The following is a 20835-nucleotide window of genomic DNA, read 5'->3' as shown; positions in this document are numbered from 1 at the left end:
TTGGGGACACTAAAATATTTTAATTGCTTGTAACCATAAAGAGAAAAGATAGACAATAAAGAAATATTTTGAGATTACTACTTATAATCAAACAATCATGGTTATATTTCACAATTTGATTAAAACTTAACATTTTGTCTTTATAAGTTAGGAACAACATTAATACTACAAGGTTACATCTTGTCTACACATAAAACAGATAAACTAGAAAACTACAACAGGTATAAATATTTACTTTGATTTCATAAATCTATTTCTACTGGCTCAATAACAAACAAGTTTTTCCATCTAATACTCAAGTACCAAATTACAAACATTTAGATTATTCAAATAGCCTACAAGTGAAAAATTGACATTTTAGACAATAACAAAAACATTATCAATTTTAGACCTGTTAGGAGTACAAAGTCGTTAAACGATTTGGTGAACAGCTATATGGAGAGAAGATGCTAGAGACAAATCTGAAAAGAAATTAAACTCATTAACTCAATTTGATTATTTTCTTTAAGTCAGCAATTAAATCACTAATTATAACTAAACTTGGTTCAATCAATCAATTCATTATTCGAATGTACACATGTCACATACCCTACATTGTACATTAATCATGAAAAAAGCACCAATAATACAGATATCTTACTCAATTTTTGTTTTGTTATTTCTAATAAAACAGAGGTTCCACAGACTTGGAAAGTCAGGGAAACAAGAATAGGGTCAGGGAAGGTTTTTAAAAAAGGCCAGGTCAGGGAAAATTTTTGAAAATAAAGTAAAGTCAATGAAGTTTATTGAAAACCTATATAGATTGGGTTAATTTTTTGGATGATTAGTCATGTTGAAATGAGGTAGTTGCTGAGAGATTACTAAAGTTCAGTTATGTACTCTTTTTTATTTTTATCGCTGATTTTTTGTTTGGTTTAGAGCTTAGCAGTGTTAGCAAACCTGTAGACTAAGTGGGTTTCCAATTAATTGCCTGATTTTATTTTCACTTATTAGATGACATTATGGTTAACGAGTACCAAGATTTGCTGGGAACATCAAAATGAAAAAGCAAATCGGTCCCGGGTCTAGGTCACCTACTGGTCATGCCACCTACAGTAACAGCTTCTTATAAAGGAAAATTCGCTAAAAAGTAAAGATAAAAACCACGAGTACACAAATTGTTTTGCTGTCATGAAAACAAATCAAATTATTTCAAAAGGAAAACCTTAAAACCTTAGGTTCACAGGTGCAGCCAGGGGGAATTTTAAGAACATGGATAGTTCTTAAAATGTCTTACCTATGTTACGTTAATCAGATTAATGATCTACCCTTGAGTGTAATTTCATTACATCTGGTCTTATATAACTCACCCATGTGTCATCTGTTGTGATGCCTTTGCAACACGTCGCTCAGCTGATGAAGGGTGTTTGAAGTTTTGTTTACAGACGACTCTAGCGATGTCATTGATGAAGACACCTCGCTAATCTGTAAAACAATATTCCATTAGATGTTCCACCGTCATGATTCCCCTCCCTCTGACAGCACGGGACTAGTATACTGGTAAAAAAAGCAGAAAACGATTGATTGAAATACTCGTCGTCCGTTAAGGAACTTTATTTTTGTAATACCAGAAACATTGACACTAAAAATCCACCCACGAAGCCCTGAAACCAGGGTTGAGCGTGGAGTGGACTCAGGTTATAATTGTATAATCAACGTAAGCCTATTCAGTTTTAGAAAAATAAAAATTACTAAAATGAAAAAGATAAAAAAACTAAAATTAAATAACTAAATGGACGATGCAGCAATTCCAATTATTCGTAAATTGAAGATTTTTGTAATTCTGTACCAAAAAATAAATAAATTCACCGCCTTTGAAATATATCTTTCAAAACTAACAATAAACTGTCTACCATCGTCAAAGAACGACAACCGTCTAGAACTAATACAATGGACAAAACAGGAATTTACAAACTAAAATGTGACGATTGTCCCAATTTTTACATAGGCCAAACATCAAGATCTTTTTCCATCAGGTTTAAGGAACATATGCCAAAGAAAAACTCCAAATCAGCGTATGCAAACCACTTAATTTCATCCAACCATAATTACACAAATATTGACAATAATTTAGAAATAGTACAACTCTGCAATAAAGGACGATACATGGATACAGTTGAGGAGTTTGAAATCTACAAGGCGTCAAAAGAACAACCACAGAATATATTAAATGAACAATTATCATTCGAATCAAACATCATCTACAACACCGCTATTCATATACACAATAAACAGAAAACATATGAACGAGATAAGGTTAACAGTGGAGTAGGAGTAGGGGTCAACGCCCACGGCACGTGACAGTCGCGACTCACCCTCAACCGGCGCCGTATCACGTGTGTTGTTACCGTCGTCTGGTCGACCAATATTAAATGTTTCGTGTTTCCGTGTGTTATGTGTTTTGTTCTCTATTTATTATTAAACTTTCATGACGAACTCCACTGCGAGGAATATGAAGACTACTTGACATTCTTCTGACCTGATGATGTGCTCCATTCGTAGCACGAAACAGCTGTAGTCTACTAACTACAAAGGATCGTTTTGACAGTAACAAGGTAATTTAAACCACTATATAGAATTTTCAGAGATCAACTACCAATTAAATAGTATACTTGTCCTAAAACTTTGAAAGATGGTAGTGAAACCAAAGGCGGGGTAACATGGTAGGGGATGTGGGTGTTAGCTTTTCGTAACTTAGCATGATCTTATTCTGTCATAGAATTTTTTTTACTTAACAAATTTACATAGTTTATACAATAAACTACACAGTCAAACACTACACTTCATTTGTTGCTCTCCTTTTGGTGGGTAAAAATCATTTCAATAACACTGTCCCAACTAGAAATTTAATAGGCCTCTATATTCCATCAGAATTAACTTAATATGTAAATAAACCTAAATTAAAGCTGAGTTTTCCTAGGTGCGGAAGCGTAACACGGTCGTCCAGTGGCAGTCCGCTCCACTTCTAGGAAACCTGTACCATTAAATTACCTAAGACAAGAAAAGAGCGGTCTCCAATTCCGCACCCTGCTTTAGTAGGGTTCAACTTACAAATTGATTGTAGTTCTCCATGCGATGGAACTTTTGGTTTCTTTCATACAGATCCTTAACTTGCTTTGTAATGAATATTATCATGACAAGGATGGCTGTGAGAACGGTGAGAGGGATTGTCGAGAGACGACGGGAACAAAGCATCTTCCACCTCACTCCTCATCCCCTGCGACTCTGAAAAATCTTGGTTCAATCATTTACAATTCTGTATTAGTAAGGCCAACAACATGCATTCTTAAAAGCAGCTTTAACTCTTCAACAACATTTAACTATTTTATTTTATTTGTAACAGTAGGTATCGCCATTTTTACAATTTATATAGATAGACGACCTATACTAGGTGGTTTTATGGTTTATTTATCATTGTAATTTTTTAGTTTATTTTGTTTCATGTCTTTTATGGCATACTTATGTAGGCAGCTGTCTTTACTAATTCGTAAAATGCCTAAAAAATAGCCTAGTTAATAATTAACAGGATATGGTATATGCTTTTAGATATAAAGAACTGTTTTTTTTTTAAACCATCCAATAAATTAACTAGGAACAATTTGTTTGCTACAATCACTTGGTTAGCAACAAAAAAATAAGGTAGAAAATAGAATTTTAGACACTAGTGCATTCTCTGCCTCACACAACTATGTTCTCTAGGCTAATAAAAAAATTGGTGACAGTTGGTCCATATAGATGGGATGTCTACTTCACAGACCAATAGTCAATCACAGGATACAAAAGTGGTGTGTTTCTAGCCTAGTGATCAGTGTCTTGGTGTCTTGGACTTTGGTGTGAGAAGGACAAGGAGTTTTCTTCATGACATGTACACAAAAATGTATAAGCTAAGTATAGAGCTGATATGTTGTCAGTCAGTCACATTTTAGCAAATTTCCCATATAGGGAATAAGCTATTACCGTGGTACTCATAGTAAGACCTGGACCCGGGACTAATTTACTTTTTGGTATTGTGGTATCTAGAGGTCAAAAACACCCTCCGTTCAAATTCATTTACATAAAATAGAGAGAGAGAAAGAGGCCTATGTGTGTGTTAGCACTATAACTCGAGCAAAAATAATCCGATTTAGATGAAATTTGGTATTAATGGTCTGTGGATATGATTATGACGTCATATGATAGTTGGTCAAACTGATTTTTACTTTGCTGTATCACTGACCCGCGGTCTGTGTGTACTGTTAGCCAAGTGACACCGGGTATGTGTGATATTAGGCCTTGAGCCGTGTCAATGACCGCAGCGTCGCAAATATGTGGCGATCTGTAGCAAACGTGTTAAGTAGTAATATCAAGCAGAATACTTTTGTAGGCCTACTAGTTAAATCCAATGAAGGTTGTTTAAAAAGGCTGCACTTTACTTTAGGTCCTACACTCATTCGAATGAAAATATTGATCGATATATCAAATGAAACAATCGAATAATCGATATTTTCATTCAAATTAGTGTAGGATCTAAAGTAAAGTGCAGCCCAATATAAAACTACTTCTCTAAGACATCAGAGAGCAGCCAATCCAACGAATAAGATCTATTAGGTCTAAATTGTTAAAAATTGTTCTTGGGATCAAAACATCTGTGTGGAAAATTTAGGCTTGTCTTAGATCGACAGTGGTTGCAGCTTTCAGCATCTATACAATACAATACTTGACTGGATAACTTAAGTTAGTTGTATTTTAACATCCATGTGGTTTTTCATTTTGTCAAGTCCTTTTTTGAGGAAGTGTAAAATTAAATGAGTATTTTACGCTACTGTACTTACATTTTCTAGCTATGGTTTGAGGTTAAATAAACCTGCTTGACAACTGACTGACTAGAGATGTGACGCTGCAGCTGGAACTACATTTATCCACCGTTCCGAGAGTGGAACTCGTTCCACCGTTCCAAGCGGAACCACAATCCAGTTCCAGTTCCACTGGAACTACTTTTTCAGCTGCAGCTCGGTGGAACGATTTGAATGTAGTTCCGCACAAACAGCTGCAGCCTTTTTGTAAATTTTTAAAGATAAGTTCCGGAGTAACTGGATTTGTAAAACACATACAGTTACAACAAAACAGCTGCAGCTGGTTTATTAATACTCTCACTACATTTAGTTCTAGCCTGTGCATTTTGATGCGTTTTGACTTATTTGGTCTATTGTAAACAAAGGATTGATTAGCCGATATGGTTGACATGGGTTGACATGCCTTAAAAGAAATTAATCATTTTCTGTTTTTTTTTCAGGCAGGAATTAAATAAAAGTACATCAGTCCCAGTTAAGTCGTGATCAAATACAAATTTAATTATCTCTTCCTCAGTAATCAGTCCCGTAATAATTGTTTGTGTTTAACTTAATTCAGGATTTTTTCGCTATTAACTTTGTAAGACGTGTTTGAATAATATTATTTTAACAATAAAAAAATGTATAATATGAATAAATGCATAATATGAAGAACCTCTAAAATAATTTATACCGGCCTTGTCACGTATTATTTTTAAACCCTAGATAGACAAACTAAAATAATTAATTACTTGTACAACATTTCCAAAACACGATATTGATTTCTTTACAGCCGCTATTTTGCATAATTTAAAACAATATTCTAATTCAAGAACAGCTTAAACTAATCCATCTCAAATTATGGTAATAAACTGAGATTTTGTTCATCCGCCCTTTTGCCTCGTTCCACTCACTACAGCCATAGCTCCGCTGCAGCGGGAAAACCAGCTGCAGCGAGCAAAACCAGCTGCAGCTGGAACTGCTTTTGGAACGAGTTCCACGTCGACCTTGGAACTAGCTGCAGCTGTTTCGCCCAAGTAACTGCTTGGCACATCTCTATAGACTGACGGACGACAAAACATAAACCAGAACCAGAATCAGAGTCAGTCAGGACAGAATGGAATGACAGAAACCAGAAACTAAAACAATTTACAATGATACCAACGCATGTGGCTACCACCTTAGTTCTTGAAATTTCCCTCAGACTGACACCTTTTCCTCGGTGCATTATATAAAAACGAATTTTTAAAATCTCTTATTTCTCACTTTCTCAGAAAATATATAAGTACTAACTAAAATAAGAAACTAGTTAAAAATATGAGCAACAATTGTGACAACACGTTTCTTTTAGGGATTGGAAACGTTGGTACGAAGAAATAATCATGAGGTGAAATCACGGATATTAGATTGGTGGGTAAGATAATATAGGGATAAAAGATAATGTAAGGAGCGTACATCTGTAGCATGGCCACATTCAACTCCCTGTACTATAGCACAGAAAACATACTACTATAACCACGGTTATAGTAGTATGTTTTCTGTGACTAGCCAAGACCAAAAAAACGCTCTGGTCTCGTTTATTTTTCGCCCGTGGTCGCTGGTCGCTTACATAGCTCCTTCGTCACCATCACGATCTTTGATCACTTAAGACCAGCGATGCCGGATAGGTTGTGTCAAGTGTAGCCGTAGCCATAAGAATTAAAGCTAGTTCTCAACACTTCTTGGTAAGGTACTCACATTATCACAATACTTTACGTAGGTACTCGCTAAACCTAATCTTATATTTAAAAAGATTTAATTTAAAATCTAAATGGAAATTCACTTATTAGGCAGGTTTGTTGCGGCGGGGGAATTTCAAATTTCCTATACTTTGGAAATGGACGGAAATATAGATAACGGTCGATAGATAAATGTGATGGGTGGTTCTTTATGTAATGGAATTAATTTTGCTTACTTTAATTTTTCTGGGAATATTCCTGATTCAAATGAAGAATTTATCAAATGGCACATAATTTTATTAATATTATTTTTTCACAATTTGAGTGAATAAATTCCTTAAAACCTTTCAAATGACCAACAAAACCTGTATTTGGGGGGAGGATGATAGCTCAGCAGGATTCTGTGTTAAGAGTATATTTTTAATTATAAAAGATAATTATGTGTTTAAAGTGTCATTTTAGAAATGTTCCATTGTTGATTAAAACACCAGCATAATGTATTCTTTTATATCAAATCCAACCATCTTCAAGTGGGAAGAACACAATTAAGTTAGTTGGCTAGCTTCATATAGCTGAGTGGTTTAAGCGCTTGATTAATAAACAAAATAAGGTTGCCATGATCATGATAAAAGTACTAAGTAGACGATTTGCTGAACTAAGTTAGACCAAGCTGTCGTTGTTCTTTGGGATTTTAATTTTGTAGAATAAAAGGGATAGCAGCTAGCTCTGGTAACTTAAAGATTGATTTAGTCATTAGCTATATAACACTTAAACTAGTAGTGTTATACCTTGACTATGTAACACTACTACAACTCTGTAGTGTGTATACCATTGACTATAACGGTCGATAGATAAATGTGATGGGTATGGTTCTTTATGTAATGGAATTAATTTTGCTTACTTTAATTTTTCGGGAATATTTCTGATTCAAATGAAGAATTTATCAAATGGCACATAATTTTATTAATGTTGAAAACTAGTAACTACTATAACTAGTAGTGTTATAATAGTCAATCGTTTAGGGTCAAGGAACAGCTCTTGCTCTAGCCAGGAGTTTGAATTACATTGGAATAAAATGGCTGTCAGCTAGGTTGCTAGGTTACCTTAGAATGCTTCAATCGGCTATAGAAGACACAAAACACACAATACTGTATTGAGTCCACAAATGACGATTTTTGATTGTTGAATAAGTCCATAGGGAACAAAATATTGTGTTTTATGAGTCATCTGTGTGCTTTATGTCCTACCTGTAACCTCGCTGCTATCTCGCATTTCTACAACTATCCTGGCTTAAAGCCATTCCTTGAACAAACCTAATCTTTGGGTGTTTAATAAATGGTCCTATAGTTAAAGAAACTCAGAGACAATGCATCTCACTACATTCTTCATTCATCCTTTATTCATATTAAGGTTAAAATACGCCCAGTTGCCCAGTTCCATTCCCATGTCAAACAATATAACAATGGTAACAATAACACGATATTACAAGATGAGTGCATACACAACCTGTTCAGAGGGAAATGCTCATTAAATTCGATGCAACTGTTAAGCTGAAATAAACAAAACAGAATACAGTTAATACAAACAAATAACCCCACCTGGTTTTAATAAGGTAATAAATTGAAAGAATAACAAACACATAAGTACAGCTGAGGTATTTTTAACATAATGTATATGGAAAGTTCCCTTTAGATTTAATAACCCTTAAATTACCTTAAATTTTTTAATTACGACCTTAAAGGGCAATTTATGAAATAATGGATAGTTTTGTACAAGGTTTCTCGTCATGACAAACATTTTAAGTATATGGTTTTATGGGGTTGTGACTTTATCTCTTCAAACATTTTGGAAATAATCAAGCTTCTCCCAGAAGTGATGAGGGTAAACAACTTTTTGTAAAAAAAAAACTAACATAACAGGAATAACTCACTAAAGGGACGGTAAATTTAAACTTATGGAAACTATCGATATGTCTATAGTTTCAGGATTATGACCTTCACATGTTGTGAAATGCTTAAAAATTGCTCCTTCAAAAAGTTAAGCTCGCACTTCAACTTTCTTCATTCCACAACATAACAAAGTACTCTCAATTAATTGCTAAGCAAATAATTTTCTGTCAAATGTTCCACATTGAACACTTTCTACTCAAGTGTTATTCCCTTCTTCTGAGTGAAACTTCTGCAAATGTTTGGCTAACTGTGACTTCTTTGCGGCGGAATAGTAGCAATGCGAACACGCAAACTCTCTCTGGCCCGTGTGTGTAGCCATATGTTTATTGAGTGTGTCCAGCACAGCTGTTCCGTATGAACACACGGTGCACTTGTGTGGTTTCTCATCTAAATGTCTTGCCACGTGTATCCTCAAGTAACTGCTTTTTCCAGCCGTGTAACTACAATACGGACAAGAGTATTTTTTCTCATCCTCCCCAAAATGCACTACAACGTGGCGCATAAGGTTTCTCCGATGTTCTGTTGTATACGGACATTTTTCGCACTTAAACTCAACACTATGCGTTGCCATGTGTGCCTCAAGATTTTTCAACCGAACAAAACCTTTTTCACAAGTTTCGCACTTGTATTTCAGCTCTCCAGCAGGGATTCGAGACTTCTTTTTGCATCTGGTGGTGGTTTTGTTTGAGTCGATGGTTTCATCCACTGTTGACTGCTCGTTTGCGGTTTCCTCCATTCGAGCACGACATCTTTTCTTGTGTGCTTCTAAGAAGTTGGGCGAGACAAATGATATGGAGCACTTGTCACACAAAAACGCTTGTTCTGGAAAATAAAAGTAGAGCATACAATGACTGCTCTCAAATAACAAGGGATACATCAGATATATCGAGTCAAATTACAACATACTGGACAGACATTTAAATTAATCTGCAAATGAGTTAAACACTATTTTATATCTTTAAACAGTGGCTTTATACTACAGTATTCTAATATAAATAAAAAGTATTTTTTTTAGTTTTTTTTATTTAAATAGGATAAATGATTGATCTTTCACCCTGATTTCTAAAAGTTAATTGAATTACTAGCATAAAATCCGCAATCCCCATAATAATAGTAAGTACGATTATTAATTTTGCAGTTGATCACTTTTTGTGTCACTCGAGTGTTAGCAATCAAGTTGCTTGAAAAGCGAACCCCTTCAAATGCAACATTCAATTCCTGCTCTTGTGTAACTATTACACATATGAAAATAAATGTTCAAATATATGGAATTGGAGAAACATCCGTGATTATTCCATTTCACAACTAGGTACTTCAATAGTTACTGACCTATTTCTAAATTACTATTTGGCAGTTTATTTGGTCCTTAAGGCAAAAATTATACAAGCAAAGTTGCAGGATAAAAGCTAATAACAGTAGAAGTCTAATTATCCGAATCAATTAGGACCATACAATTAAAAAAAAAATCATATAATTGAATTTTTACGGAAATTTACAGCGTTATACTGAAAATAGAACAAGTTGAGCCAAGCTTGAATTGTTATTGCGATTACAGAACATGTATACAAAAATTTTGCAAAAAACAACAATTATGATGACAATTATGATTTGACGTGACCGCCAAGGATGATAATGATGACTACAATTGTTATTTATAACGTTATTTGACTATAACGTTATTTATTTGTACGTTATTTATTGCTATTTATTCGGTTTGTCATCTATTGTATTGTTGTGAGTGATATATTACACTAATAGTTATAATTTCTTCAGCAAGAGGAACTTTTACAATATTTATTATTTATCATGCATGTCAAGATTTTGTTGTTAGAATATTAATGCTACAATGTATCTGGGTTTATCCTGTTTTACAGCATTGTAATAAAACAAATAAATAAACTACAAGACAGCGGAAGATGCGCCTGATTTTGCCACGATCATGAAAAACTATGATTATGGTTCTGTGACTACAGGTGACGATACTAATGTCTAAATGACCGTGGAATGTATTTAACGTTTTTGCTGTGATCATGGAAAATGATGATAATGTTTCCGTGACCGCAGGAGACGATGATTATGTCCACAAAACTGCAGGAGAGGTTTTTTTTTAATTTGCCGTCATCACGGCTTCTGGCTTCTCTAATAACAATTCTCATTAATTGTGGTGTTAGGTTTTTGTAATTCTTTCTGTAAGGGATACGGATATTCGGATAGTTGGATTTCTACTGTACATAATAAACATGAATTATTATTACTTGTTGCATTTGGGTCAGTGTGTTGTGAAACCTCTTCAGTAGAGAATGCTTCGTCTACTACTTCAGAACCAAACGTAGATGAATTCTCATCAATCTCTATAAGCTGTAATAAATGAAAGAAATTAGTCATCTGATTTAATAAAATACCCTGTGTACCGCAATGTGATTATAGCTGTTTATTAGTTTATTCTTATTCTTTGTTTAATGAGGTTACAGTAGCAGTTTTTTTAAATCTTGCATGTGCCAATCCTGCAAGACTCAGGCCTGGGCAAGAGATGAGCCGATACAGTACAAGAGTGGTGGATACCAGAACAGTGGCGGATACCACGATAGTGGCAGATACCAGGACAGTAGCGGATACTAGGACAGTGGCGGATACCAGGACAGTAGCAAATACCAGGACAGTGGCGGATACCAGGACAGTGGCGGCAGGACGCAAACCACATTTTGTAGTCCGTCGCTCTACTGACTCCCAATAAATACTCCGTCACATTATGGATTTGATTTTAATATGAAACTAAACATTGACTAACATAAACTAAGTAATTCTACATTTTCTGAGATGTTATCAAAGCAATAAACTTGTATAATAATCTAACGTTCAACACATTCAAGTACCATTGAGATTTTTGTCCTTGCCATTGATTCTTAAACATTTTCTATGAAAGTCTGAGGATACTAAAACATTTGTGGCTCTAGAAGCCATTATCAGTTTTGGGTATCACTGCACTATCTTTCAAGATCTTTATCATGTTTGTTGAAGTGCAAGGATGTAGAATGTCTGTTGAAGGAGGATCTGTTTGACACTCCTTGGCTATGCTGAAGCCTTGACATTCAAATGCAATGCACAAAACAAACAATAATGTTTAGATTTTCTCCCTTCAAAGAAGGCCAACTGAGTTGTCACTCCAACTAAAGGATAGATGCTCTTTTTATTCCTTTAATAAAACATGGTTTAGTAATAAGAAAATTCATTAACTTTAAGGAAAAAGGTAAAATAATAAAAAAAAGTCCATTTGTAACAATTTTATTTAAAAAAATTATACCTATTCAAACAAATATTAAACTAAAACCATGTCAATAATATTGCTATATTCACTTAACTCTAAAAAATGTACATGTTAAAATGCAAAGCTATTTACAGGTTAAAAATTACAAAATTATAGTAATTTAATGTCTGTATACTGTATATTTTGAAATAAAACAAGTATAATTTTTCTGTGCATGTACATAGTAACAATAAGCATTATTGATCTTGAACCACAAATTGTACTATTAAATAAAATTTGAAACGGTAGAACTTCATTCCAAACACCAATCAACACCATCATACGGGTTACCGGATAAGCAGAAAAAATAACAAATTTGGCCACAAAATTTGAGTTTACAACAGTTTTTTTTTTCTTTCAGTTTGGTGTATTTCAAATTATTGAATCCATCATGCAGCAAGTCTATAGTGTTAAGTCTATATTGCCATTATCTTGAAAAATCCAACTTATTACATCTTTACCATTCTGGTACTCGTTGATCTCAATAATTAGACTTTTACTGTACATTGAAGATTGACAAGTTGATTGTTTTCAAAAATACAACTGTGTGCAATAAAACAGCAGACAATACACAACAAACATAAAACACCTTTTAGACGTAAATTAGATACATAATCTCATCACAGAAAACAAATTAAAGTTTAGAGGATTTTAGAATTACAATCATAGGAAGAAAATGTATAAATTTCCATTTAGCTAATAAACAAAATTAGATACTTGAATTTTTACACAATTTTGGCCAACCCCATAAACACATTTACCACCAAGTAAAAATATAGTTTGCATCAATACATGTATGATAAAGATTGTACAATAGTGATTGATAATTATGTTAAAGCTTAAAAATAGGTAACTAATGCATAGTTAGCCTGTTCAACTCCATGATAATCCCTGTAATTTAATTATGCCTAATTTATTTGTCGATTGAACGATTGATTTGTAAATGTTTTCCCTTGTCTCATGAAAACAAAATTCAATTTTTCTCAATCTTTTAGTGGACAAACTTGCAGTAAAGATAAATACAAAATAGCAAAACTCCTGATTTGAGGTGCAACTAAAAAATAATCCACAAATTCTGTCAACTTCCTCCCAAACCCATATTTTATTTTAAGTGAACCCTCACATTAAGATTAATTTTGAGCAACAGTTATACTGTGCTAATTAAAAAACATTGCCATTGACTTTGTGCACAGGTATTCCAGGTAAAGGAATTTGTAAACTTCGTAGAGAAGATCCATATGCTTCCGCATTTAAGTTCATTTTACTCCAAAACCTCATTTCCTCATTCAGTACCTCCATTCTTTTCAAATGTTCAGCTTTCATGAAAGCCATTTTGGCATTGTGCAATTCTTGTTCAAGGGAAACAGCCTTTTTAGGTAGTTTCCCCTCTAAATAATCAATGTCCTTCACTACTTTCTTTTCCAACACAGGGCCAGCCTCCCTCGGTGCAGTCAAAACTTTGGTAAGTGAAGAAGTTGGAACAGGACTGATGTTTACAATAGGAATAACTGGAGCGGAGTTTGTTTCAACTACAACAAAACCACAGATTCAATATTCCTAAATTGATGAATAACTTTTGAAACTAGACTCATGCATCAACTGTTCAACAAAAACTTAAGATAACCATCATAGTTAGATGTTAGGAACATTTAATTAAAATTTTAAAGCTACAACTTTGGGTTCTAAGAAAATATAATTTAAAACATGTGGAAAAACTTAACTTCCAAAGTTGTCGTCAGAGCCGGCCTTGGCTGGTGCGGGGCCCAAAAAAAATCTCGATGTATAATATTAGTATTCAAACATATAAACTAAACCCCCCTCACCCAATCCATCATGCCTTCCAATCTTGGTATTTTGCACTAGGAGCGCCCCCCCCCCCCCCCCACAAAAGTTTGGGGCTATGTGCAGACACACCTTTCACACGAGCCTAAGGCCAGCTCTGGCTATTGTCACAGTTCCTACAATCCCCACATAAAATTGTCTTTGCAATTAATTCTTAACCCTTTCAGTGCTATGAAACAATATATCGTTGTTTTAAAAAATCTCTAAGGGATATAGAGAGGAAGGTTATTTTAACGAAAAATAGCAAAAAGGCCATTGGTGACCTGCATGTTCATAGGATACACTATCAACCACTTAGCTAAAAGATTCGCCCAATCCGATGATTTCGAGGTGTATGTCTAAACCAAGGATTATGAACACCTCACTATGCCCCAGTGGTTGTAGTATATCGCTACAAACACACAGGTCACCAATTATTTGCCACACAGGACGGGATTCGAACCCGAGCAGACGAATGCCACTGGCCAAGTGACACACGCCCTAGCCTTCTCGGCTATCTGTGCTTGAAGACTGGGGAGTCAAAACCCGGTATTTAAACTGTAGCCACCGATTGCGAACAGATGGCGCTGCAGATGGTTGTTCAATGCGTTACTAGGTAGCAGCACCAGTTAGTCACGGACTATTTAGATGCAATCTTTTGGTTTAAACACAACAGTGATCATAAATGTGTTCCTGAGACTTTGCTGCAAAACATTAGTTTCCCTAAAATGGCTATATTACGATAACCTCGTCCAACTAAATCAAGGTTAAATTCAATATTACATTGTAAACTATATGTCTTTTGATTTAATGAGATTTTGGTTTCAAATAATGCTATCAGAACATAAAAATTTATAGGAAAACCAGGAAAATTACAACAAAAACTAAGTTTTATTTAATGTTTACTACAAATAGCGGGATTTATCTTTCTTATATATTTTCTTATTGTGTTATTATTCAAAATTAGCCTAATTAATAAAATAGTGACAACATGACAGTTAAAATTCAACAACAGGTAATGGAATTAAAAGGCAAACAAAAAAGTCTTACAAAATATGAATTATTGGCCTAGCACTGAAAGGGTTAAATAAATATGAGGGCTATTCAGAAAGTAAGGAGTGTTTCCGTCTGACGCCTCGTACTTTTAAGTACAGACGTGTTTGCCTCCTCTGTGTTACAGTGGAAATGTTATTAAACTGTCAATTGCTGCAATATTCAAGTTAAAAAACATGCTGGGATTCAAGATCCTCTTAGCTGTAAAGTGCTAAAATTTGACGTCCAAAATTCTTTTTGCATGACGATTGCAAACCTCACATGGAAAATGCACACAAGATCTCCTTCATTTATTCTAATGGAAGATTTCCCCTCGACCACCTTTCAGCCCAGACTTTGCCCCAAGTAGCTTTTAGTTGTTTCCCAAAATGAAGACTTAGTGATACAGTACACGGCTTTAATGTTGATGAGCTTCAATCTCCGATTGGATGTCAATGAGCGGTTGAGATCACAGGTGGCGAAATTCTTCAAGGGAATTTAAAAGCTCGCCCACCACTATTATAAGTGCCTCCAATTGTTTTGTAACTAAATAGACAAGTATTTTAGTTGCTCATTCTAATGTACATCGTAAAATTGTGCTTTTGATTCCGAAATGTTGCTTACTTTCTGAATAGCCCCTGTATATTAAAGATGCCTCAGTGAAGACTGGAATTTGAGTAAATGAATGATATAGAAAGGGTTGGGCAATTTTGTTTTACAATTTTACTGAAATTACAACACAAATAATGGAATTAAAATAATTAAAAATTGCATTACCATAGTCTGCAAGTCAGGATTAAAACCCCTGATTTTTATGTTATTTAAATAAATAGAGAGTAGTTTTAATCACTTAGCCAATATTATGTATTCAAAGAAATGTACACAAAATATGATGTACCACATAAAAATTAGTTAGATTATCCAGCAAACTCCTCAGTAGAGCCTTATAAATCTTTTCCCTGGGCGCAGTGTTTCAATTTAATTTTTCTTTTGCATTGCATAGCTTTGGTTCACTTTTTGTATTCACCAAACTATTTAGAGTAATTAATTTTAAGCTTTTTTATTTTATGTTTGAATTATTTAGCATATTAAAAATACTTAATATAATGCAAAAACTCGTACCTTTTCTAACAGGATTGTATATTGTTTCACTGTTGTCTTTAGGAATGCTCTTTGATGGCATCTGGTCTTTCAAAAGTTCCAACATTTTATTTTCATGTTCAAGTGTAAATGGTTCACTTTTGAATTTACAACGCCTTTGTGCGGCTCTTTTATTTTTCCACATGCTTTTGATTCTCTTCCATGCACCTTTTAATTGATCTACGTTCCTTTTGATGATATCTTCATGGGAATTGAATTCCATCACAATCTTTCTCCAACACTCCTTCTTCATTGTTTCACTTTTTTTATCATGCTGTTTCCTCTCAATAACTGGGAACTTTAAAACAAGTCTTTTTAATCTGTCGAGCTCCATTTTAGAAAAATTCACTCTCCTCTTCGTTCTGTTGTTAGTTTCTTGTGGTTTATAATAAAAATTGTCTTCAGGGAATTCTGTTATCGGAAATTCTATTGATTGTCCTGGCAACTTGGAAACACAAAATTATGATTCACTTACACACACCAACAAAACACACACAAAAAGACAATAGTAACAACAAATCACCCATTAATTTGATATTTTTTTAACCATAAAAATTACAGGCAGTTCATAAAGATGCTTGCAAGTTTAAAAAAAACCTTAACCATTAACATAACTGTTCAATATACCGTAGTGTGTTTCAGAATACTGTAGTCCCAATATAGATACAGGATAAATTTGATGAATGTAATTTTCTTATAAAGAGCTTTTGGTGATTGGTTAGTTATTGGGACAGTGCCGTAACTTGTGGACGACATCGGAAATGCCACTGTAAGAGAACTGTAGTGAGAGACTGTAAATAGTAGAAAATTGAGTTAAGTCACTTTGTAGCTAGTATTTGTACATAATTGTGGTGAAAGAAACCATCATAAGTTTTAAATAGAAATTTGTTTAAATTGTAACATTTGTAAGGAATACTTTTATTCAGTCTTTAATTGTAATAAGTAGTGTAAATAGGTTAAATAAATTTAGTAAACTAGACTAAAACGTCACAATACACACATTTTTAGCCATGCAAAATACTACTTACAATTAAGCATTATTAAATTCAGTCCATAATTAATTGTCTTTAAATATAGGCAATTCTAATCACCAATAAGATATCCAGAACAGCTATTCTAAAATTTACTTACGGGATTTATTAAACTATCCTGCGAAGATTCACAGATAACATCCTGTTTTTCTTCTTCATTATAAACATCTTCTATATGCTCTTCAACAGTTTCCTACAAAATTAAATCTTTGAAAATAGTACGATAAGTATTAATTTGTCAAGAGTTACACTAGGCCTACACAAAAAATAGATAATTTCCGTACAGCTGTGATTTATAAAAATCCGATCTATCAAAAAAAATATTTTTCCTACCTTAAACATCATTCCTTAAAAACATTTTGCTCTCACAAAGGCGACCACAATATATAAGGACAATAATTTTTTCATCACAAAAAAGTGTTTAACATATTCACTACCAGGTGATACAAGAAAGAGGAGTGTACTGCAACATGTTAACCAAGAAGGTTTGACAATGTTGACGACGCCATACAGGATTTGCTGCCGCTGACGCCCTCCTCTGGCAGCGCCCCATGCGGCCGTGGTCCTTGCGTCAGCCCTGACGATAACCTAAATTCTTATCTTCAAGAAGAACTGGTAATATTGGAATAAATATAAATTTGAAATAAAATTTTTACCAATATTTTCAAAACTTTTTATTTTATAAAAATAAATTAAATTAATATTTTTAAAATATTGGTGGTGAAGTTTTTATTTCAAATTTATAAGCTAAATTCTATCAAACTTTTACTATCTTTCGTTAATGAAACATAGCCATCTCAAATATCACACAAATTTCCATAATAAATTATAAGACAAAATAAAAGCGTACTAATTTGTTAATCTGTTTCCTACTTGTATGAAATGAAACCCCTAAGGAAATAGAAAGTTAGGGCTTATGTACAGGGGTTCTGTTAAGATAAAATGTGAGCAAATGTTTAAAAAATATGTGGTCTTACCAAAATATAGTACATTTTATAATATTACCTTTTTGATACTCTCTTCCACATTTATAAAGGCAAATTTACTAGACTCTGCCTCATCACTGGCAACTTTATCATTTGAAGGATCTTCAAGTTGTGACATTCCTAAAAAAATACACATTTTAATTCTATCTTTCCACTCATAAACCATACAAAAAGGTTAAGCTTTATTCTAGAGGATATTACTAACATTAGTTTTTTGTGTCAAGGAGTGAAAATGTAGATTTGGTTAGGTACCGATGAAAACCGTAATCTTACCAATGAATACATTACCATCGTAACTCCTGTAAAACTCCGTTAAAGCATTGACTTTAGTCAGTGTGATATAGCCTATACTGTATTTATTTTAGAATAAACTTTCTTACTAATGTGTACAGAACTACAGACCACATCTGTTGTCCAATTGTGACGAAATTTTGTGGGCGCATGTTTTTTTGTCATAATCCATGGTAAGTTTATCTCCAGGAGTTTTTTATTTTATTTTATTTTTTTTATTTAGATTTTAAATGGTGGTTTTCCATTAATCATCTATAAAATAACCGAAAAATCGGATTTAAAAACGGCTAGAACGATTTTGTTTATAATTTAGTATGTTAATTTATAACTTTTTAACTCGTAACAAATTGGTACCAACCCCATTAAACCTACCTACAGCTCTATTAATAGCAAATTTTGGGATATTCACAAAAACAAAACATCTAAATAGGCCTACATGTAGCAGAAAAATCGGATTAAAAGAAGGGCAACCAGTTTAAATTAAAATGTAGGCTAGTATGTTTTTTGTCGTTCTAACCCCAAACAAACTAATTGCTGTAAAAATTACTGATCAAAAGTTATTGTAACTTTTATGATTTCCCTTATCAATAATCAATAATTCAATAATCATATCATCTATACTTATAAAAGGCAAAGCCCTCACTGACACACTCACTCACTCACTCATCACTAATTCTCCCACTTCCCATTTACCTAGGAGTCTGAAATTTGGCACATTGATTCTTTAGGCATTAAATAGGAAAACTAAGTTGTTTTTATTCTGATCGGACTCTCGGGCTCCGCCCCAGTGGCTCTGGAGTTTCCCATGTTAACCTTATGTTTTTTACATATTTAAAAGGAATTAATGAATCATAACAGCTGTTTCAATTAAACAAGTTGGTTATGTTCTATTATGTTCAATAGGCTTAAAGTTACAAGGATTACCAACAGGGAGCAGCACTATTTTTTTTTTTATGACAACAGCTAATTTTGCAACCAAAGGTGAGTGAGCGTAGCGAACGAACTTCAACCTGGAAGCGAGTTAGCGTAGTGAACGAGCTAACCTGAAGGCAAGTGAGCGCAGCGAACGAGCTCCAACCTAAAGGTGAGTGAGCGTAGCGAACGAACTTCAACCAGGACGTGATTGAGCCATGCGAACGAGCTCATCTTGAAAATTAAGAAGTTAAACGGGGTAAAGCCCGCGGGTACAGCTAGTATAATATACATGTAATACTTTCATTCATACTTCACAAGGAAGTTATAACTACTGTGCTTGCTCATACACCGACTAAAAAACTAAATGAAACCAACCCCAACCACATGATTAGGCTACATAGTAGGTTATATGTATTAATTCAATAACAAATTATGTGAATAATTCAATATAATTTGTTTTGGAATAAATTAACTTAGGTACCTAGATTTCTTAAACAAAAAATACCGTTCAAAATCTTTTGGAACAGAATTAGTCAGGCTAAATATAGGCAAAGTGTGATATGATGTTGATTGCTGGTTTTGATCCAAGCAAGATCTTTTCCAGACCCAGATACCATTTCTCATTGGGCTACATGAATTAACTTATTAACTTATTGATGCTATCTAACAAAAAGATCAACGTTTGATAGCAAGACCAGGGTTTGGACCGTTCCGTTTCCAAAAACGTAAAAAAATGCCATTGGCGAGAAAATACATAAAATAATAATTAGGCTCTACATAGGTAATAAACTCATTGTTGTTACTTGCCCCTGAACTGGCGAGACAAATATAAAATAATAGGTAGCCTAGTGGTTTATTTACCTTTACTTTGTCCCAGTTCCAAAATAAGTTAGTTGTAGGCTATAATCTACAACCATGGTTTCAACGCTAGTTGCGCTATGGTCGCGTAGTTAGCAAGTCCAGAAATATCTTGTCGTTGTCGGTCGCTTGGACGTTGTCATATTCACACAAACACGGACATAAACACACACAAGTACATTGTTACAATAGATTAAGATAAAAAGTTCTCGTGGACAGAACACAGGCATAACATAGGTGTTCTTCAGCCTGCTCCTGTGACGGTACTATTAAATAAATAATTTACTGTTTGTCACAGGCCTGTGTTCAGTCCACGAGAACCTATTATTTTAATCTATTGTAACAATGTACGTGTATGTTTATGTGAATATGATGATGTCCAAGCGACTGACAACGACAAGATATTTCTCGACTCGCTAACTAGATGACCATGACACAACTAACTTAGTGCCGAAACCATGGTTGTAGATAATACCTACAACTATTTTGGAACTGGGACGAAAGTAAATAAATCACTATTATTTTATATAAGTAATAAGTAAGGTTGAACTAGACAACATAAGTTAGTTGAGAATAAAATTACTTGGAAATTTGTTAAATTATTACCAAATTAGAGATTTCATATTAGATAATTTTACTTTGAACTTCGCTAACGTTTAAGTTTGGCTAAGGATTAGTGAATTGGTTATAGACTATTGACCTGAAACTAATGAGAGCATATTGGGTTGTTTACCTGGGCTCGATGAAAGAATAACTTTCCAACAAAAACAGTATTATTTTTATAGGCGATAAACAAGTTTTGTAAGTAGGCCTAACACAAACACAGTACTGTATTGTTGTTTAATGTTTACCACCAGCAGAAGGACGACACTGATGACAGGCTCAACCTCAACTCAACAACTCAACCAACAACCAACAACAACAAGTTCTCTGCCAGTGCCAT

General features: G+C 33.9%; 1 protein-coding gene across 4 annotated transcripts; it reads right to left on the bottom strand.

The window, feature by feature from the left end:
- On the bottom strand, positions 1 to 20774 carry LOC129001483 (zinc finger protein 62 homolog). 4 transcript variants are annotated; one of them, XM_054428787.1, is made up of 5 exons: positions 20626 to 20774; positions 17848 to 17948; positions 16943 to 17035; positions 10770 to 10872; positions 7685 to 9336 (listed from the first exon to the last, which is right to left on the bottom strand). In XM_054428787.1, exons 2-5 carry the CDS (start codon positions 17944 to 17946, stop codon positions 8711 to 8713), a joined length of 921 nt encoding a protein of 306 aa, XP_054284762.1. In that variant the 5' UTR covers positions 17947 to 17948; positions 20626 to 20774; the 3' UTR covers positions 7685 to 8710. The 4 variants fall into 4 exon arrangements, 2 of the variants coding, with proteins under 2 accessions (XP_054284762.1, XP_054284761.1); XM_054428786.1 differs by lacking the exons at positions 7685 to 9336; positions 10770 to 10872 and adding exons at positions 12585 to 13347; positions 15794 to 16256; XR_008491463.1 differs by lacking the exons at positions 7685 to 9336; positions 10770 to 10872; positions 17848 to 17948; positions 20626 to 20774 and adding exons at positions 1 to 461; positions 1350 to 1464; positions 3091 to 3264 and having other exon boundaries at positions 16943 to 17037.
- Between the last annotated feature and the right edge of the window lie 61 nt (positions 20775 to 20835).

This window comes from Macrosteles quadrilineatus, unplaced genomic scaffold (genome assembly GCF_028750875.1).
Source record: "Macrosteles quadrilineatus isolate MER2022 unplaced genomic scaffold, UCM_ALF_1.0 Scaffold_8__2_contigs__length_117827958, whole genome shotgun sequence".
NCBI classification, from domain to species: domain Eukaryota; kingdom Metazoa; phylum Arthropoda; class Insecta; order Hemiptera; family Cicadellidae; genus Macrosteles; species Macrosteles quadrilineatus.
Note: the sequence above shows the minus strand (reverse complement) of the source record. Positions and strands in the feature narration are given on the sequence as shown.